This window comes from Pinus tabuliformis, chromosome 2_2, assembly GCF_031772625.1.
Source record: "Pinus tabuliformis cultivar Carrire ecotype Pingquan chromosome 2_2, CPIR1, whole genome shotgun sequence".
Classification (NCBI taxonomy): Eukaryota; Viridiplantae; Streptophyta; class Pinopsida; order Pinales; family Pinaceae; genus Pinus; species Pinus tabuliformis.
Window position 1 is genome coordinate 1,123,777,117 of NC_142300.1, and position 23,173 is coordinate 1,123,800,289.

At 36.8% G+C, this 23,173-nt stretch overlaps 1 protein-coding gene across 1 annotated transcript; it reads left to right on the forward strand.

Moving 5' to 3' along the window:
- Positions 1 to 15,450: 15,450 nt before the first annotated feature.
- Positions 15,451 to 16,261, forward strand: LOC149197346 (calmodulin-like protein 4). The gene has a single exon (XM_089403893.1). It carries the CDS (start codon positions 15,713 to 15,715, stop codon positions 16,121 to 16,123), a length of 411 nt encoding a protein of 136 aa, XP_089260019.1. The 5' UTR covers positions 15,451 to 15,712; the 3' UTR covers positions 16,124 to 16,261.
- Positions 16,262 to 23,173: the final 6,912 nt, after the last annotated feature.

Consider the following 23,173-nt stretch of genomic DNA (forward strand, 5'->3'; position numbering starts at 1 on the left):
TATCTGTCTTTTGGGTTAGCCGTTTCCTAACTTGCATAAAGAAAGGATTTGGAGCAAAGCTTTGTGAGATGAAGCTCCATAAAAATAGAATCTCAATGAGACACTCTTATATTATGACTAGGTAATCGAGCAGTTTTAGCACAAAGTTCATGCTCGTTAAAAAATAAACGCAAGATCCAAGCAGTTTTAGCACATAGTTCATGCTCGTTAAAAAATAAACATAAGATCGAGCAAATAAGCTCGTTAAAAAATGAACTATCCCGGTAAATAACCACTGTGAATGTAATATCATCAGCCATTAAAGCCTTGGTCGTGTTTGCACCGTCACCTCCACTTTTCATTTGGCCGATCGTTCACCTCCATATGATTGTTTACCCATTTTGAGGAACAGCTGCGAAGAGTGATTTCACCTAGCCATCCTTGTGACACTGCCGTGATTGGAAAATTCCAACCTGTACCTGGAATCAGCTGCTAACCCTGTTTATCACTCGTTCCTCAAAAGACGACTCTTTTTTAAGCTCTTTTCAACTGACTCGTAAAATATGAAAATATTGTCGAGTTTTGGCCTTCCAGCTCGATAAAGTGACCGGAAGAGCTATCCCTCCTCTAGATTTTAATCTTTTTGGACCTTAGGGATTATTGCACAAAAAGATCGAGCGCTTGTTTTATTCGGCTCGTTAAAACTATCGAAAACTCATCCCTTCTGTATTGTTTTATACTTTTTCGGACTTAAGGGATTAGATGACGAAAAAGGACTTTTGGAGTTAACTTTATGTACCTTTTCAGACTCTCTAAAAATGAAAAGGACCGAGTTATCCTTGTCGTTAGACTCGTTAAAATCATTAAATAGCGACAAACTTGTCTTTAGACGAGAACGAGTTTCACTATCGCTAGGCTCGTTAAAACATAGCGATGGGCTTGCCTGAAGGGCAGGTTATAGAAAAAGCATATGTTATCCTCCTCAAGCTTGACAAAAATAAAGAGGTACTGGTCAGCAATGACTGGGGAAAAATTGGGAGAAACTAAAGAAAACTTTGATGGTAGCAAGTCGCTCTTGAACATGACACTTTTCCTTCGTACCACAATCGGGTTGGGTTGTTTCATTCACCGGTCACATCCATGGTCTCGCCATACCATCCATATTTGGGGTAATGCTACCGATCCATCACATCAGTGTCGCCATATGTTCAAGAGAAGTCGTTCAGAAAAAGTCAACCGTGTCCCATCCACTGCCATACATTATCCTTCAACCTTTCATGACCGCCACCCTGAATCATATGTCATAGATCGTTTTCACCTCCATTAAAATCATTAGCTCTGTTCCGTGTCACTGATGTGGGATTCATTAAGGCCCTCCTTTGACGGATCGCTTCTTGTCGACATCAGCTCATTATCCAAGAAGTTGATCTAGGAACAACCCCTTCAGTACTTTGAAGCTTGCATGCCACAATGGCAAGTTTCTCACTTCCGGCGACAGGTATACATCAATGACCTTCGACCGAAAGATTTTGCATGGTGTTCGACGCCAAGTCCTTTATTCACACCACGTGAATTGTACTGCAGTACCTTGAGGGTCATTATCATTATCGGTGATTCCTCTCGCGCTTGTTAACGGTTTACATCATTGACCGGTAATCAAGCGATTTCTTTCCATGTTCGACTTCAGAACAATTCTCACATGGATCGACTTGTACTTAGAGTGAAGATCGAATGAGTTTGAAGACCCCAGATCTAGTTTTATCCATCCGGGCTGCGTTATATATTCAGGAAATATAAAGACATTGACATGTACATCACTGCAACAGATAATCAGCCTACTCAAAGGATGATAATTTCATCAAAATTATCAGTCTACCATCAGACGGTTGTCTGTTTTATGTACAGAAAAATAAATTTATAAAGCTGAGCATGGGAATGCCCGACTCAGCTAGATCATGAAAGCAGTATGAAAAATAATGTATTGTATTGTATCTTATTACAGGTCTCCTCTCAGCATTGGATGAACTTCGGATCCCCCTGATAAAGCATTTCACCCGATAAACAGCCTCATACTTTAGGGGGAAACTGTTATAGACATTTTTGTGCCTTACAGCATTGAGCATGAAATGTCCATAATCTAAGGGATCCAAAGTCCCTAAACATGTTTTTCCTACCCCTAGAGGAACAAGGCTAACAAACCACAGCAATTCACAGAAGTTCTCCACCAGAAACTGCGCAAAAACAAGTCAATTCAGGATCATTTCAGTGGCTACACTAGCTGTTTGCGCTGAATGTCAAAGCCAACACTAGCTACCTGCGTTGAATGTCAACTGGAACACTGGCTACCTGCGTTGAACGAGAATGGACAAGTGGCAAGCTCATTTCTCAAGGTGTCAAAACCCAGGAAGCTTCCAAAATGACACTTGCCTCAGGGAATTCGACTGGTGATGAGTAAGAGGTTCCAAATATCCAAGTGGAAGCAAGAACCTCCAAGTGGACTCAAGAACTGACAGAGGGAGAGGACACTAGTCAGATCTCAAGCTGACTCATCCTCTCTCCAAACATCTATATATGGATCTCTCCTCCATGAGATCTAGAGGCTGGAATTTTGTTATTGCAAAGAATTGCTGTTGGTTTGAGATTGGAATCATTGGGTGCTTAATGCTTTGAAGGGGGTGAAGATAGGAATTCCATTTGTTGGGAAGGAGATGCTGGATTGGAGCCCTCTGGGTTGTATCTCTTCCTGAACCTTGTTATTCATCAATAAAGCTATCTTGGTTTCTCCTATATGCTGATGTATTTTTGATGTATGAATGCATTAGTATGTTTAGTTTATTTCTAATCCTAAACTAGTTATGAATGTGAATATCTGTCTTTGTGTAGTGTTCTTCTCTTGTCGCAAGTAGCTGTTCTCTTGTCGCAAGTAGCTGTTCTCTTGTGATCTTGCAGGAAGTTGAAGCTGGACAAGCAAGAAGGCAAGTAGCTGTGAACTCCCAAAGAGAAGAGAGACCGGATCGAGGGACAAACGGAAGACACCGGTAAGTCTATTGATCTCTCTTCTTTCACATTTCATAAAGGAAGAAACCAGAATAGCTGTCTCTGTTTGTTGCTAAGGCACTGTCACACCTTAGGTGGATAGGATCGTCCTGCATAAGCATTTTTCCCCACAACACCATCAAGTTGAGGAATTAGACTACCATGTACATGATATTCTGTTGTATCATTTGGGAAAATTTTGTGTTCCACAGGGAGAGAGAGTAAATGTCACAAGGGAAGCACACACTTCTCTTGTTGGACATTTCGATGTAAGTAAAACAATGGCAAATCTTCAGAGATATTTTACTAGCCTCATATGCTTGAAAGTGTGTCACATTTTATCAAAGGTTATTCATTGTGTGCAGCTAGTAAGCCTAGTAATAGGAAACTAGGACTGTACACACCACTTCTAGTACCTTCACGTCCATGGGATAGTGTTTCTATAGATTTTTTAGGAGGTCTTCCTTTATCAAGAAAAGGTCATGATTATTTGTACATAGTTGTGGATAGGTCTAGCAAGATGTGCATATTAATGCCTTGTAAAAAACAAATTACAGCTGAACAAACAACTCAACTTTTCTTTCAAAATGTATTGGTACATTTTGGATTACCCATTTCTATTGTAAGTGATCGTGATTCCCGATTTGTTGGGAGTTTTTGGTCAAATTTATGGAACTTGATGGACACCAAGTTGAATAAAAGTACAACCTTCCATCCACAAACAAATGGTCAAACTAAAGTGGTTAATAGGAAAGTTATTCATTTGCTAAGAGGATATTGCAGCATACATCCTAAGTTGTGGGATGAACAGTTGCATTATATTTAGCATGCTTACAACTGAGCAAAACACTCTTCTACTCTAACTTCGCCTTTTGAGGCATGCTTGGTTATTTGCCTAAATCGCCTTTAGATTTCATCATTGAGAAAGATGTAGTTGTAGATAGACATAGTGACATAGACAGAGCAAAGAAATTCATTGAGAAAATTAAGTTGATTCACTAAACAGTTCAAGTAAAACTAGAAAATAGTCAAGGCAAGTATAAGGCAAGGCATGATAAGCATCGTGTGGATCATCAATTTCAAGTAGGTGATGAAGTTTTTCTTTACATTAGCAAGGAAAGGCTTCAAGGTGAAGGTAAAAAGTTGAAACCAATCCGTTATGGTCCATTTAAAATTCTGGAAAAGATTGTTAATAATGCTTTCAAGCTTGATTTGCCTTCATATATGCAAATTTATTTCATTGTTAATGTTGAAAATTTGAGATTGTATGAGCCTCCTTTGATTGAAGATCAAGGAGAAAGTGTACAGATTCCATCAATTGAAGATTTTTCTCCAGAATTTCTTGATGAGCTTCAACAAGACACCATACTTAACAAAAGAACGAGGTCATCAAAGAGGGGAAATATTGATTATCTTCAAGTGGGTCTCAAAGGTAAAAATCCATCAAATTCCAAATGGATTGAATAAGGGAATGTGAGGGAACAATACCCTCATTTGTTCAATAACTGAATATAATCTTTTGGGGTCCAAAAGGCTTCCAGTGGGGAGGAGTGATTAGGTGCTCAAAATTATGCTAAAAAATCAAAGTGTCAGAATTTTGTTAAACTTAGCTTCAAATCGAAGACTTCGTCATTATGAATCCAACTGCGTGAATGGAACTCAAATCCGAGCTCATATGCATAAGGTAGAGCCAGTCAAAGTTTAGGTTTGACTTGGACACATGGTAGGAATGATGACATGGCAAAGGTCCTTCAGTGAATGAGGAGGCGCCAAGTGGCAAGCCACCATTAGCCCTCGCATATCGCAAAATTGCAGTCACAGGTGGAAAGGTGTTTGGAATCGGTCTCGGTGAAGATAGGTTGCGATGTGATCTAATCACAATCGCATATCACAAGTGGATAAGAATTAGCCCCTGACGAAGCCCAATTGCGATGCGATTTATCGCATATCACAATCACAAAAAATGGTTGGTGTTTGTGATATGGTTCTGGCAGTAATCGTCGAATTGCGATTTGCGATAGACTGCCCAGACATGATATTTTTATATGTTGCAATTTATATCCCCGTCGGGTCCGCCGATATCGCAGTGTATGGGTTTTGGTCCTTGCCGATTGCGATTTCCAAACTGGCCGGAAGTATGGCTCTGGTGGCCGAAATGTGGCAAATTTGGCGGATTTTAGGCTGAATTTGATGGTTAGTAGCCAGAAAAGGGGAATTTGTCGGGCAAATTGGGAGAGATCATAACTTCTTCAGTTCTTATCCAAATTAGGTGCAAAAAGAGTCAATTCTAGCAGTTTTGACTATTCTGAACTCATTGAGACAGGTTTGAGATGCATTTGAGCATTGTAAACACACTATTGTTGTAATTTTTAGCATAATAGAGAGGCCCAAGCATTGGAAGTTGGTCCAAAGAGATGTAGCCCAGGAGGGGTGAACTCCTTATCAAATCTCTGTGTTGTGTGTTGTATTTTGATGTTCTTTGTTGTTATTTTGCTATTATTCAGCATATGTTTTATGTTCAATTGTTTATAACATTTACATAAGAAACCCTCATGGGAATCAGTTAATTAAGCAAACATAGTGAATCCTTAAGCACTTGATAAGAAAATGATAAACATATTGGGTTTTATTCTGAATGGGGAATTAGCACAACATTACTAATATGCTCCATTTCATATCAACTAGCTTCCATAGGGCTACTCCCTCTGAAACTAAGCTCCCTCCGAGTCTCGATCTCCTCGTGGGAAATCTCTCTGCTACTCATTTTGCTAATGTCAATGATCACAACTTCTTTTTGTGTCACTAAACAGTGGCTCATTGATCTGCCTGCTAGCAACCTTCTAGCTCCATTAAGAAGTCTGCACATACGGTCTTTTGGATCTGCCCTGAACTAGAGCTCCATCATATCTTCAAGGACAACTTCAAATTCTTCTCTTCTAGTGTGATTTTAGCTTTGATACCATGTAGAAATATCTATAAATCTAGCTCTGGTACCATGTCAAAATTTCTACAAATCTAGCTATGATACCAAGTAGAAAATCCTCGTAATTCAAACTACTAATTGTAATATGTTAAAACAATAGACTTGAATCTACTCTACTCATCAGTGGAAATAATAAATAATCGATGAAATCACGAAGCGTATAAGAGAAATAATTCAATCACACATAACACAATGATTTCGTAGGGAAAGCCACAACTAAATTCCCCTGTTATCTGTATATTTCATTAATCGGAAAATATGAGAAGATTACAATGCTTTGCTCAAGGCCGAGCAACCTCTGCACTATCTCTATCTGTCTCACTACTTCCTAGGCAAGCCTTAGGTGAATACAATATGTTATGCTCAACCTTGACCTCAACTTGCACAAGTATTTTCTATCCTCTGCCTAACTTGCTGCCTTTGGCCAATACTTAGCCAAATTCCTATCATTCCAAGATCCTATTTCCTTGCCCTGTTCAATGAGGAATTAGGCCTTTATTTAATAGGAATTTTCCTCCATTAGATTACGCAGTTCCTTTAGGCTCTTCCTCTGAATGCATGCACCATCTGTACAATTCAAATAATTATACAACTAATAATACATTGTCCCTGAACTCCAATCTCAATTGGGTCTTTCTTAGATCTGACATGCATGAGTTAATTATGAGTGAATCTTCAATTTATTGGTTGATCACTATAAGCAACACCACACTCCACTATAGGCAGCACCACACTACAATTTAGGCATCACCACATTGTACTTTAGGAAACACCACTTTAGGCAACACCACATTGTACTTCACAATGCACCATGTTGTACTTCAAGAAACACCCCATTGGACTGCAGGAAGCACCACACTACTAGACCTCCCACTAATTCCTCCATCAATTAGAACTAGTTTAACTGACTTTAAATCAGTTATGTAGGAATTTACAGGGTAAGTTCCTCAGAAAGAATACCAAAAGGACACCGCTCACAACCAGATCGCAGATCAATACACCAGTATTTTTGACGTGGTTAAAACCCTCAAAGTGCAAGGAGGGAAACAGTCCACGGCCTGTCCCAACGTGGGTACTACAGGCAATTTATTAATCAAAGAATGAAAATTTACATAAGCTTCTCTCATGCACGGATTACCCAAACAATGACCCTCCATGCGCTTTAAATAGAACTCATGGACCAATCGGGTGTCAAGCCACGGATCAAGTGTCGGTAATACCGAGGAGAGAATGAACCGTCGGATCACTACATATCGTGACCGTCAGATTGTAAGTTACAAAATGTACAACGGTAAAGAAACACACTTTACCTAACTCTAACCTAACTCTATACTAGACCAAGTTGAACTTAACTATATCCTATGTGTCGGAATATCCTAACATCCCCCCTTAAGAACAACTTGGGATAGGATTGAAGGATTTACAAATATGACACAATAGGAGAAGGAAGGAGGCACTAGAGCCTATCCCCCCTTAGTGACAACTTCCTGAACTCCAAGCATATATCGAAGTTTAGTGAACTTCGCCTCTGTGAGAGCCTTTGTGAAGATGTCTGCAACCTGATCATCTGTTGGACAATATTGCACTTCAAGAACATGGTCATGAATGAGCTTTCTGATGAAGTGCATGTGTAGTTCAATGTGTTTGCTGCGCTGATGCTGGACTGGATCTTTGCATAGCTGAATGGCACTTTGATTATCACACCAAAGTGTGGTTGGATGCTGCTGCTCAAAGCCAAACTCTGATAGGATCTGACGAAGCCACAAGGCTTCCTTACTAGCTTCCACGGCACCACGATACTCTGCTTCTGCTGACGAAAGAGAAATGGCAGCCTGTTTCTTACAAGCCCATGTAATAGGTCCTGAACCAAGAGTGAAGACATAACCGGCAGTAGACTTCCGATCATCAGGGTCACCAGCCCAATCAGAATCAGTGAAACCAACTAACAGAGGAGCTGCTTTGGCACTGTAATGAATCCCAAACTGTACTGTACCTCGAACATAACGAAGTATTCTTTTAGCTGCTTTCCAATGACTTTCACGGGGTTTTTGCATAAAACGAGCAACAAGGCCAACAACAAAGGAAAGATCAGGACGAGTATGGGTTAAATACAAGAGTTTTCCTACAAGTTGACGGTATAAGGTAGCATCAACTTCAGGAGAAGTACAAGAGACTGAAAGTTTGACTCCAGACTGAAAGGGAGAAGGGGCTGGCTTACAGTCTTCCATGTGAAAATGACGAAGAATATCACAAGCATACTTGGACTGGGAAAGGAAAATACCCTCCTGGGATTGCAAGACTTGAAGACCGAGAAAATAGTGTAAGTGTCCTAAGTCTGTCATTTCAAATTTCTTTTTAAGGCTGGACTTCACATGGTTTATAAGGTTGGGATCACTACCAGTAAGAATAAGATCATCAACATAAAGAACAAGGATGATAAGAGAGTTGCCCACTTTCTTGGTGTAGACAGTATTGTCAGAATGACACCTAGAAAAGCCAGATTCTAAAAGAAAGCTATCCATTTTGGCATACCAAGCCCGAGGAGCTTGCTTGAGGCCATAAAGGGATTTCTTAAGTCGACAAACAAGGCTGGAGTCTGTTTGTATGAAGCCAATGGGTTGTTCCATATAGATTTCTTCCTGCAAGTCCCCATGCAAGAAGGCAGATTTAACATCCATCTGATGGACTTCCCATTTTAAAGAGGCAGCAAGGGAAAGAACAAGGCGGATAGAGTTCATTTTGGCAACAGGGGAGAAGGTTTCAGTGTAGTCAATGCCTTCAACCTGTGAAAAGCCCTTAGCAACGAGACGAGCTTTATGTTTATCAACTTTCCCATCTGGTCCATACTTGGTTCTGTAAACCCATTTACATCTAACAAGTTTGCGTCCCTTTGGTAGAGGAACAAGATCCCATGTATCATTTGTCATCAATGAATGATATTCTTCATTCATAGCTGCTTCCCAATGTGGATGGCCTGAAGCTTCTGCAAAAGTGTCAGGATCATGATTTACTGGAGCTTGAGCCAGTAAAGAAGAGGCTCTTTCAAACTGAGAACGTGTACGTCGCTGATCTGTAGGATCACCGGCAAGATCACCTGCTGCATCCCGAGTAGCACGGACCCATCTTGGAAGTTGAGGATCCTGAGAAGGTGGGGGAGGATTATCATCCTCGCTTTCATCATCTGAAGAAGAAATGTTTTCAAAAGTAGAAGAGATAGGAAGAGGTGGCACATCCGCCGGACTAGGCTCGCAGGCCGATTTATTTTCATCAAATTTTACATCTCTTCTAATGATAACATTTTTGGACTTAAATGGAATAAGTCTATAACCTTTTACATCTTCAGAATATCCAACAAAAGTACATTTCTCACTCTTAGGTTCTAAAGCTTTATGCTTTTCATCTGGAATATGGGCCCATGCTTCACTTCCAAACACACGAAAGTGACTTACATCTGGTTTAATGGAACTCCAAGCTTCTTCTGGAGTGATATTCTCTAGAACCTTAGTAGGAGTGCGATTGATTATATAATTTGCACAATTAATTGCTTCGGCCCAAAAACTAAGACTGAGTCCTTTAGATTGCAGCATACAATTAGCCATTTCCTTTAAGGTGCGATTTTTCCTTTCAGCTACACCATTTTGTTGTGGAGTGTATGGAACAGTATGTTGCATTTGAATTCCATTTTCGGTGCAAAAGTTGATGAATGTGTTTTTAACATATTCTCCACCATTATCAGTTCTTAGCTTAAGAATTTGATGTCCAGATTGTTTTTCAACAAAGGCTTTGAAGGCCAAAAAGGTGTTAAATACTTCGCTCTTGAGTTTTAAGAAGTATACCCAAGTGCGTCTGGAGAAATCATCAATGAAAGTTAAGAAGTACTTGCAGCCAGAGAATGAAGCAACAGGAAGAGGACCACATAAATCACTGTGCACAAGCTGTAAAGGGGCTGAGGCGTGCCAAGAGGCACGTTTGTCAAAACTGTCCCGATGATGTTTTCCGAGTACACATCCGGAACAAACACCATCTCTGCAAGATACCATAGGAAGACCTGTCACCATATTTTCTTTACATAGATGCTGAAGGGAGCGATAGTTTAAGTGACCAAATCGCTCATGCCAAAGTTTGCTCACTTCATCATTATGAGCAACAAATACTGAGGGAAGATTTGATGACCCAAAGTTGTGAAACTTATACAACCTTTTGGAATCATCAGCAAGACCAGTAGCTAGAATCTGTTTAGGATCTTTTAGATCCTTGATTACAACATCATGAGGTGAAAATTCAACAATTTTACCTTCACCTGAATGAGTTATCTGATAGACAGATAGAAGGTTGCAGGATAAGGTTGGAACACATAATACATCATTAAACTGACCATTGTCTAGATGAACAGTTCCAGTCCCTACAACATTAAGAGATCTATCATCACCAACATATATATTTTTGGTGTTACAATCATTTAAAGAAGAAAACATGGCTTGGTTTTTGGCCATGTGACAAGAGGCTCCAGAATCAATGAGCCACTCATGAGAATGAGAAGAAGAAGAAGATACATTTAATGCATAACCAGACTGAGATGATTGACAATGACATGCAGAAAGTGCCATTCCGGAAGTTGAAGTTGAAGTAGGCTCCACATGGATGTTATGTTTCTTCATTGCGGCTTCCAAGGCTTCCATCTTCTTAAAGCATTTAGATTCTAAGTGGCCATCTCGATTACAAAAGTTACAATGTCTATCAGTCTTCTTCCATTTGTTTTTATTGGTCTTATCATTTTGCTGAAATGATCTTTCATTTTGAGGCTGAGATGGTTTAGGACCATTCTTTTGAGGATATGACTTCTTAGGATTCTTTGAATTTGGTTGCTGCTGGGCGGCTAACGCTTTCGTGGAAGAGTTTCCAAGATTAAGAAGACCAAGGTGTAAGAGTTTTTCTTGTTCTCTTATTAAGGAATCACAAAAGGAGTCAAAGGAAGGGGCCTTGTAGTCTTTTCCTTGACAAATGAAAGCTTCCCTTGTAGAATGGAAAGTGGAAACAAATACAGAGTAGGCTGGTCCCAACTTAGTAAGGATGGAATAAATAAGGTTACCATCTTCTTTCTTAACTTTAACACCTTCCAAGAGATATCTAAGGGTCTTGAATTTGGACAAGAAATCTTCAATGCAAGAAAAATTATTAGGATCCAAAGTAAGCAACTCATTTTCAAGTTGATGGGCTCTAATTTCATTTTTAATCCCAAAAACTTTAGCGAGTTTTTCTAATGCTTCATGAGGAGTCTCAAGTTCTGCAATGTGGAATCTAAGATCAGGAGAAATAGACATCCCTATCAAACCACGTGCTTGATCTTGTCTATTTTCCCATTTTGCAGCCTTGTCTTCATCTTTTGGTTTCTTCTCTTGGTCTGTGGCTATTCTGAAGAGACCTTTACTTCTAAGTAAATCTTCCATGTAGGCTACCCATTGGAAGTAGTTAGTGCTGTCAAGAATGACTTGGCATGGACTTTCCATTTAAAAAAAAACTGAAGCTGAAGATGCTGAAAGTAAGTGTTCCAATGGATAGATCTCGAAAAAATAGGCGGTTTTAAAAAAAACGGCTCTGAAAAAGGCTTCCGGATGAAGAAGTTATGGCTTTTTGAAAAAAATTGTTGAAGTTGCCGGCAAAGTGCGCGAATGTGCGGGAATGAAAAAATCCGCCCCCACAAAATGGAGACTTGAACCCAAGACCTCTACTCTCTTAAAATAGCTTTGAACCAATTGATCTATACAAAAAATTTGAGAGAGAGAGAGAGAGAGAGAGAGAGGGGGGGGGGGCTTGGTTTGCGTGCTTGCCTTGAGAAAGCTCTTTTTCCCTACAAAACACAAAACACAAAACCCAACACGAATATGCAAAGAAAAACGAACCTTGCGGCTCGAAGTTAGCTTTAGCCAAAAAACTAAAATTAAAAAAAAAAATCTCAAAGTTAGCTTTAGCCGAAAAACTAAATATTTTTCTCAATGTTTCTGATTTTCCGAGATCACACTAAGGTGCAGGGAAAAGAGCATACGCATGAGAAAAATCCTTCCTTTCTGTTTCTGATTTGCCCAGATCGCACAGAGTCGCAGGGCAAAGAGCATACGCAGAAATGAAAGGTATAGATCCGGTTAAAAAAAAGGCTAAATAAACTGAGACCGAAATAAGCAGAGAGAAAATAACAGTAAACTGCAAAAAAACACTGTATACCTCCCGATCTGAAAAATGACGCAGCTAGGGCTACCGGAAACCTTTTCGCGTGAAACGAAAGGGGTTCCTCACTGGAACAGATGCTCCGAACGCAACAGAGCAGTCCTCTCGGCCCGAAAGCAGTCAGAAACAACAGATCTAGGAAACGACAGCCGCATGCAGTTCTACCGGCTTCAGATTTGGATCACCAACGGACGCGGCCCTCAAATAGCTCTGATACCATGTAGGAATTTACAGGGTAAGTTCCTCAGAAAGAATACCAAAAGGACACCGCTCACAACCAGATCGCAGATCAATACACCAGTATTTTTGACGTGGTTAAAACCCTCAAAGTGCAAGGAGGGAAACAGTCCACGGCCTGTCCCAACGTGGGTACTACAGGCAATTTATTAATCAAAGAATGAAAATTTACATAAGCTTCTCTCATGCACGGATTACCCGAACAATGACCCTCCATGCGCTTTAAATAGAACTCATGGACCAATCGGGTGTCAAGCCACGGATCAAGTGTCGGTAATACCGAGGAGAGAATGAACCGTCGGATCACTACATATCGTGACCGTCAGATTGTAAGTTACAAAATGTACAACGGTAAAGAAACACACTTTACCTAACTCTAACCTAACTCTATACTAGACCAAGTTGAACTTAACTATATCCTATGTGTCGGAATATCCTAACAAGTTATACTGAATTAATTAATTACAACTCAAAATAAACTCAACCAGGGCTCCTATAATGTAGGAGACACTCTACATGACTTTTAGGCCCTCAACTCGAATTAACCGAGCCAACTAAGTCAAATTAACTTAGTTAAGCAATAAAAGTTTTCATGAGATGTGGAATTGAAATTTTATTCCCAATTTAATTCAAGGACAAATTAAATCAGGATCTTTTTTTATGCTAATTTTAACATTTTTTGTTGCTATTTTCAATATTTTGATACCTTTTTCTAGGAATAGTTTATTAGTGGTATGAAAAAAGAGATATGTGCACATAGAAGGTTGTCTTAATACTTGGTTGGAAGCCTCCCAAAGAGTAAGGAAGCAAAAAAGGTGGGAAATGATCAAATTAAAAAGATATAACCCCAAGGGGGTGCAACGGGGGGGTGAGTGCCATATATGGGGTTAAATGAACATGTGATGGTAAAATGTATATGCCATGGGACAACCTAATAATAAAGGGGAAACATGCTTAATGCATGAATAGGCAGATATAGAGATCACATAGTGATTATTAAGGGCATATGGTTTGGATGTATAGATGTATTAGGGTATTTGGAGGAGTTACTCATATTTTTAAGGACTTATTGTGTAAATTATCTCTCGTATCTATCTTGGAGTTGTCCTTCACACTCTCATTGGTTTACATGGTGTATATTTATGGTTTATTATGATATAGTATGTGTTTGGTTTATAATAGTCAGGGTATATTTTAGGGGGGATTTTCACCAATTGGCTTTGGCCTTTTTGTTAAAAAATAAATTCACAATTGGCCATTTCCACTATAAAAAAATCAACATTTTAAAAGTAAATATGCTTATTTTCCTACTATTTGCTAAAATTTACAAGTTTTAATAGTAAATTGTATGTTTCTTATTGAATATTCACAGACATATCTATATGTATGATTTTTGCAATATGAAATAATCACCTAGAATAATGTACTTTGATATGCTATTTGAATCCTTAAAAAATTGCATAGGAGTAAGCGACTCTCAATTTTGTAGCTCTTTCTTTGTAATCAAGTATGCAAGCAGGTATCCTACAATGATAAAAATTAGCAAAGACAACAAAATGTCATTGGCCAATTGTCGATCCAAGGCTCTTAAAGCGAGTTCTATTGATTAGATTACCAAAGAGATAGAATTTTCTTAATCTAAATGCAAATGGATGTCAATTGCTTCCCCTATGTCTAAAACTAAAGTCACAAGATCGTCCAATCAATCAACCATGACCACTATTCTTTCTCCTTGTTATTCATTACTTCTTATCATATCAGTGAGACAATTTTATCTGAATGAGCTATTCTGCATCCAACATTGTGTTGTTTCTTCTGTTCTTTGAGTGAACTAAAAATGATGATAACCCTCTCATCTACCCAGTAATTCCATTCACAACCTTAAAATTGGCATGTGTATCATGCCTCAAATACTTAATTATAGTACCACCCTTTCCTTCGACACATGGAATCTTGTCTTTGAGACATAGAAAGTGGTGGATTGTATCATCTATACCATACATTGTCTCCTTATTTGACCACCAGTATTTCGTAATTTCCTTTCATTATTTCTTTCAATATCTAAACCTAGATGAAAGCGTGAATATTTGCCACGGGTCACGATTGACCACACACTTATGCTTGCATCCAATCCTCACTCTTCTCACCAAATACTCTCTACATCTATGAGAATAACCTCTTTACAAACAACAAACCTAGGAGCACAACACTCTCCTACACTAATCTTCTATGACTACAACACTTTGGAAAGATCAACTTCTTCTCATTCCTCATTTGTGGCGGTATTTTTGGACAATAACCTAACTCGTGACGCAAGGCTCTCACTTCAAGAGCTTCATTGACTCTAATACCATACCCAAAAATTAGTTGAGAGAATATTCCGTAATCTAGCTCTCATACAACGCCTCCTAAAGCATTAACCACGATACAGACTTTTTGTAAGAAGTCCCCGCCATGGATGTCTGTTATATGACAGATAAGATTAGATCAACTAAAACCCTAGTTCACTAGAGTCCAACGCAGCTGTCATGCACAATTTACAAAGATACGAATGGTGACTTTTCAGAGAACGAACAGAAAAAAGCAATATGCAGCCCAACATCTTCCACAAGACTCGGAAGAGAACCCAACGTACGATCCAACAATTCTTTTCAGGAATTGCGGGACCCACCTTTTGCCGCGGTTTCTACTTTTGTTTTAATTGCAGTTTCCGCGTTGATGGTGACATTTTAACGCGTCTTGGCCATCTCCTGTGGCGTCGGACTGATGGGTCATCCATCCACTCACTCCAAGAATTCTGGGCAGCTGTGTGAATGAGGAAAGAGTTAACCAGTCATATATTGGGTATTTAATGTTTTTAGAGCAGCACGCAACTTAACGCGATAATAGGGAGCGGTCAAATTTAGCATTAAATAATATTTAGCCGCTCCCGTATTATCGAGCTAAATAACGTGCTGGTCTAAAAACATTAAATACCTAATATATGGATATGGCTGGTTAGCTCCAGCGGTGTGAATGAATTCAACCTCATGGGCAGCCGAGGCTCGAAATCATGGCCGAGAATAGCAGTGAACATTGAAGTTCGGCGGCCACGAGTCAACTCCAACATTAGGTTATGTGCTGTAGTCAATTAGTTCGTTATGTCCGTATTATATAGAGGGCTCTTTGAATAGTGTGAATTTTGACCATGGGTTCGGCGATTCAGATTTGATTTCGAAAATCCAAGGATTTTTCGGCTCTCCGGTGGATCATGGCATGGTGGGCTTAGTTCTGAGAACACTCTTTCTGTACGGGCTTTTCATTTCGCTGTTCAGATATTTTTCAGCCAAAAAATTTAAGCTCTGGTTCGACGCCAAGCCCTCTGTGAAAGTAACGGAGAATTCTGCCGCCGAGAAGGAAATTTCCGGCAACGCTGTCGGGCGGGAGGATTTGAGGGTTTTCTCGACCTTTGATAAAAACGGCGACGGGCTGATCAGCAAACAGGAGATGCGAGAGTCCTTCGATAAGCTCAGGCTGTGCATTGGCGAAGAGGAGTTGCTCCACACGATTCGAACTGTGGACGTCAACGGCGACGGGTACGTGGATTTCCAGGAGTTCATGACGTTATATGAATCGATGAACTGTAAAGGAGGTGAAGAAAAAAAAAGAAACGAAGGCGGGTCATGAGGACGCGGATCTGGTTGAGGCCTCCGGCGTTTTTGACGAGAATCGCGACGGTTTAATAACTGCGGAAGAACTCCAGCGTGTGCTACTAGCTCGTGATTTATATGGAGTTGAGCTAGTATTGATTGTTATATTTAATAGAGGTGATTAATAGGAAGTTAGGTTAATATTATACAATATGAGGTTAAAATTTAAATTAAAACTAATCACAGTTTTACTAAAAATAGCTAGTAGCACAGACTGCTCTTTCAAAAACGGTTGCATTATTGATTTTCAACAACAACTAACCAATCCGTGGGAGAAATTTCAAATAGAGAAGATGTAAAACATCGACATCAAAGGTTGTTGGAGGGTAAATAGATCCTTGAAGGAGTTGGCTAAATCAAATAAGAGTGGCAAACCAAACTAAGAGAGGTGAAATTACGGAGGCACTAAGAGAGGTGAAATTACGGAGGCATTTCTCACCAATATGGCAGAATGGGCAAAGAGATGTGTAAATGTAGGAAACCAGCTAAGATCTATGCCATATTCCTAATCGCATGAGTTTGAAGTTAGCAGGTTGGCAAAATAGCTTCCCTATAAGGTGTATACCCCTAGGGAATCTATATACACATTCCGAGAGTAACGAAGGGGAAAGGGGCCACCTTATTGAATTTCACTTACACAAATTTTTTTACCACACCCCTACCAATGTTCCCCTGATCCATATATACGGGAAGTTGAGTGAAGAGTCGTGTGCTCTTGAATATGATATGATATGAGATGGTAAGGGAAACTAAAATGCATAAGTGTAAACAAGAACAAGTAAAATCCACCTATGGATTAGGTAAAGGACCTTATCCCTAATGAGCTTAGTAGCTGTTATGTGGCCCTCACTTCTTACTTATATGGCCTTTACCTTATCCCTAATGAGCTTAGTAGCTGTTATGTGGCCCTCACTTCTTACTTATATGGCCCTCACTTCTCACTTATAGTTCATTCCTATCTTAGTAGAAAAGTAGATAGGGTAAGGGTAAATTGTGCATTTTGAAAGCACAACGGGGAATTTGCATTCGATTTAAGTACTTTAAAATGTTCATATGTTGCTATGTTTATTTTTAGAAATAATTTGTTATTATTTAGAAAAACAAATTAGCTCCAGTGTGTGTTACTAGCTCGTGATTTATATGGAGTTGAGCTAGTATTGATTGTTATATTTAATTGATAGGATGCAAAACCTAATTCATGAGCTGTGCCGTAATATTATATTTGAATATATAGAAGTGATTAATAGGAAGTTAGGATAATATTATACAATATGAGGTTAAAATTTAAATTAAAACCACCTATGGATTAGGTAAAGGACCTTATCCCTAATGAAAGCACAACGGGGAATTTGCATTGGATTTAAGTACTTTAAAATGTTCATATGTTGCTATGTTTATTTTTAGAAATAATTTGTTATTATTTAGAAAAAAAAAATTAGCTCCTAGTAAAGGAGGGTTTATGACTTGTCCTTTACCCATGGGATTTGAACCTTGGATTTTTGACTTTTATCAGGACTCACATTACTTCAATCACCATTTGAGTTGTCCCCTGGGACCAACACGTCTTTGAGGAGATTTGAACATTGGTGGGGGAATAAAAACACACCCACCTTACCAACCAAAGAAACCCTCTTTGCATTTTGTATTTTAAAAATGAATTATTTTGTATTTTTTTAATATTTTAATAATAATTTTTGGATTTCAAATTTTTGTAGGATTTATTTTCGAGATGATATTTTGTTAAAGTCTTACCTTAATCTGCCTCCATACATAGTAAATAAAGTCTATGTGGTAGAAGTTTTTATCTAGTAGAAAGTTCCTTCTTTAGAATATTTCTAGGATGTAGATAGAACTTTATAAAGAATTATAAGTATTGTAACTGGAGCTTTGTTAATTGAAGTTTCCTCTTTAGAGGAAGGCGAACATTTCTCTCACCAATAAAGGTATAATATTTTGTGGTATTATAGTTCTTTTATTTTCTATTATTGTTGTGATCCACCAATTCTATAATTAATTTTGGTAAATTCTATTATTTTTTCTCTACTTCTTCGAAAAAGAATACCATAAGTGCAATCAAAGCACTTTCCTAAGCCAATATTCTAGAAAAAAAATTAGGCTAGAGACATATTCCAATGTCTATAAATAGCATAGTGATATGTTATTTAGCAAGTTAGTATACAGTAGGGGAAGAACACACACAAGAAATACAAGTAGTTTCACATAGTTCGACACTATTGTAACTCTAGTTGACACCACTTTATGTAGTATTTCATTGGGAAATCTATATGTTGAATTTCACTTATGCATGCCCTATGGTATATCAAAAGTCCTTAGGTCACTTGAAACCAACTTTATTTAAGTCGATCCACTATCTTGTTGATATATTGCGCTAAGAATAAAACTTACAAAGATTACTCTACAATACATCGATGATTCATTGGTATGGCTAAGGATATGACCAAACCTCCTTAATTGATTCCCTATGAAATTGGGCCTACTTCTACTATTGGACCCTACACATATATTAGAGAGCTATAGTACCTAACACTCCCTTTCCCTCAAGACCCTCAAAACTATACTCCCCGTTACTAATCCACAAAATCTTACATAAATAGAGGTATTGAGAATTTGTGAATTTTGTTACTAAAAACCCTATTCCTTCTTGCTAATCCATTAAATTCCTACATAAATTATAGTATTGGGAATTTGAGAATTTTGTTAGTACATTAATATTCAAGCAGGAACATAACTTCACAAGAGTAGGAAAAAATGGAGTCTAAGTCTTACTTGCACCTTTATATGAGACCTATCTTTATAGAATCCTTGTGTCAAGATGATTGTTATAGCACTACTCTCTAGTAATTCTTTTTGTTGACTTGCTCACCCTATTATTAGGAAACTATTTCAATATACCTAAAACGTGGTGTTGATAATCTTAGTACCACTCTCCAGTAACCTTTTTCTTATGGACCCACATCTCTATACCCACCCAAGGTGTAATGTTAACCACCAAAATATACTCCTTGAAGACTTATTTGATGAACTACAATAAAAGATACACTACCACCACTCCTCTACCTAACAAATTCTTGATGCAATTAGTGACAAGCACATAGAAATGGAGCTATCCCAAACTAATAATCCAAATTCATGGCATTCCAAACTCAATACATAATCATCCCCAAAGGAAGGAAATTAATCATCCAATCCTATGGGGCCTCACTCTACCCCACTTATTTGTGATCTTAGGACTCAAATGTGGCATTGATTCCCTAAAGTGGATCTCAACAATCTGATGGATCCGACCCCACAAGACTGGTCGCTCAAATGGAATAATATTTTTTCGTACATATCATCATAGATGGCTTAAAGAAACTTTGTGTGAGTGTCTTATATTTAGATCATGAAGTTGAAAATGATGACAATGGCATAAAAACTCCCACCAAGGTTATATTTCTTAGAAACAATTCGTCTCAAACCTCTATGAATGCTTTGACAAAAACACTCATTATTTGGGATGACTCATTAAGCTTAAATAATCTAGTATAGTAAAAAACATAGTTATCGATCAAACGAGAAAATTACCTAGTACCCATTTTTTGAGGTAGCAAAAAATCACTTGATTTTGAAAAATGGTGATTCATAATACGTCTTTTTTTAATCATATTTTTGGCACTTTAAATTTTTTTATGTATCAAGTATGAACATTTTTTTTTTAAATATTAGTGATTTTCATACTGATTTTGAAAAGTAGTGAAGGAGCATCAACACATTTTTTAGAGGGCTTATTTTTGACACTTTAATTTATTTTTATGTATGAAGTATGAATATTTTTCTTTGTTAGTGATTTTCATCTTGATTTTGAAAAGTGTTGATGAGCATCAACCCTTTTTTTTTAGAGGGCTTATTTTTTACACTTTAAATTTTCTAATATATTAAGTGTGGATATTTTTTTTTAAATGTTGGTGATTTTTGTGTTTGTAGTAAAACATAAAAAAGAAGAAGTAAAAAACCATGACAAAAAAAATCAAATATAAAAAAAATTATATAAAAAATAAGAGAAAAACCAAAATTAACTTCTTAAAAAAAATGAATATATATATATATATATATATATATATATATATACACACACAAAATTTAAGGAAAAAAAAATTAAACCAAAAAAAAAAAAATCTGAAACCAATTTTTTAGGTTAAAAAAAAAAAAAAAAAAAACTCATAAAAAAAATTAAATAATTACCAAAAAATATATTAAAACAAAAAAAGTTAAAAAAAATAAAAGATTAAAATTAAAATTAAAAAAAAAAAAAAAAAAAAGCCATTAAAATTTAAAAATTTAAATTTAAATGAAAAATTAAAAATAAAAATTAATAAATAAATAAATAAATAATCAATCCACACTACCCTGCCCCCATCTCCACCCACTCAACCCATCCCACCTCGCCCTCCCTCCCACTCCTTGCCATCCCTCCCTCCCTCCTACCGCATCTTGCCCTCCCTCCCCACCCACCCTACAGCCCAATCGACCCAGGGTGGCAAGGGGCCGATTCCTCCCACTGATCCCTTCCTGCCCAACCCGTGGCCCAACCGACCTAGCGTGGTGAGGGAATCGGCCCCTCGTCACACTGGGTCACGGGGCGGGTGTGGAGGGAGGGCAGGCTGGGCTGGGTGGGGAAGGAAAGTGAGGGCGGGTTGAGTTGAGATTTATATATATATATATATATATTATATATATATATATATATATATATATTTTCCTTTTTTCTTTCTTGCTAATTATTTTAATGTTTTTTTATTATGAGGATCTTTTTTAATTATTTTTTTTAACTTAAAAAAAAAAAAAATTATTTAGATTTTTTTTTTTTCCCTAAAATTATATGTTTTTTTGAAATATTTTCTTTTATTTATTTTTTGATATTTTTTATTTATTTATTTTATTTAAATTTTTTTGTTTTACGAGTTAATTTTGGTGTTGTTGTTGTTGTTTTTGGTATTTTTTGTTTTGTTTCTTTTTTATATATTTTCTTATATTTGATTTATTTTTTGTCGTGAATCGACCCCTCGCCACTCGTGGCTGACTGAGCCTCGGGGTGGACGGGGAATTTTTTTTTTAAATTTATTAATTTACTATTTTTAAATTTAAATTATTTGTTTTATTTTATTTTTTTATTTGGTTTTTATTTTATTTTATTAAAAAAAATTGTTTTGATTTTTTTCGTTAATCTTTAACTTTGTTTTCTTAAATATTTTTTTTTTGTTTAAATTTTAAAAATTTCAAGTTAATTTTGTTTTTTTCCTTTCTATATATTTTTTATATTTGATTTTTTGTCACTTTTTATGTTTTAATATTTTTTATTATCTTTTATTTTTTATGTTTTATTTTTTACTGTTTTAATTTTTTTTTCTTTTGTATTATTGTTTGTGTTTTTTATTGTTTTTATTTTTTCAATATTTGAATTTTTGTTTTCTTTTGTATTTTTCATTTTTATTTATTTATTTATTTTTATTTTTATTTTTTCCCTGTAGGGTCCGTGTTGATACTCGTCTAGCAACACGATCCCATTATGTTCAATTTGATAGTTGATTTTAAATTTTCCGTTATAATGAATCGAGTCTACCCCCACAACGTGTCAATTTGATGGTTGGTCTTTAAGTTTTCATTACAATGGGTCGAGTTCACCTACACTGCGTGTCAATTTGATGGTTGATATTTAATTTGTTTTCAATGTATCAAGTTGTATTAGGCTAACATTTTAAAAGTGCTATACATTTAGCATTTAAAAAAAATACTCTTGGTATAAAAACTCTTTCATTCAGGTGTTCATTTTTTAAGTTTTTTTAGTCATAAACTTTTTCCATAATGTCATCTTTGAAATATTTTGAAAACTTAAGATTGTTTTGTAGTCATGAATTTTTGTTTTAATTCCATGGTTGAAAAATTGTCAAGATTTTAATGTTTTTCTAAGTCGTGATATTTTTTCTTTAATGCTATGGTTGAAAATTAAAAGTATTTTTTCTTAAGCACCATCCCTAAAAATTGTGAATTTTAAAGTTTTTCAAATACGTGATATTTTAAATTTAATGTCATGCCTAAAAATCGTTGGAATTTTAAGGCTTTTCATAGACGAGATATTTTATCTTTAATGTCATGCTTGAAAATTGTTGGAAATTTAAAATTTTTCAGAGTCATGATATTTTATTTTTAACGTCACTATTAAAAAATGTACCCTGAAGAAAAGAAAAAGAAAAAAAAAAGAAAAAGAAAAAGAAAAAAGAAAAAACAACAACAACAACAACAATTTTTCGTTTTCAAGGTGTTTTTTACACAAAAAAATTTGTTTGTTTCTGTCATTTTTAGAAAATGTTGAAAATGGACCCCGAAAAAAAAAAATGTTATTCCAACATTAACACTTCTTGTTTTCAACTTGTTTTTTCATGTTTTTTCAGGGGTTTTTGGGCTAGAGTACCCGTTTTGAGGTAATAGTTCCCGTTTGATTGGTAACTATGTTCAAAGAGTTCATCTTTTCTTTTGAGCAACTTACCATCCAACTAAACGCATGTTTGATACCTTTTTCAAGGCATACTTTATTAGTGGTCTGAAAGAATAGATACATGCACATCGAAGGTTGTCTTAATACTTGGTTGAAAGCCTCCCAAAGGGTAAGGAGGCCAAAAATGGTGGGAAATGCTTAAATTAAAAAGATATAACCCCAATGGGGGGCGGAATGTGTGGGGTGCCATATATGGGGTTAAATGAAAATGGGATGGTAAAATGCATATGCCATGGGACAACCTAATAATAAAGGGGTTACATGTGTAATGTGTGAATAGGCATATATAGATATCACATAGTAATTACTAAGGACATGCGATTTGGATGTATCAATGAATTGGGGTATTTGGAGGAGTTAATCCTATTTTTAAGGAGTTATTGTGTAAATTATCTCTCTTATCTATTTCAGTTTTGTCCTTCACTCTCATATTGGTTTACATGGTGTGTATTTCCAGTTTATTATGATATATTA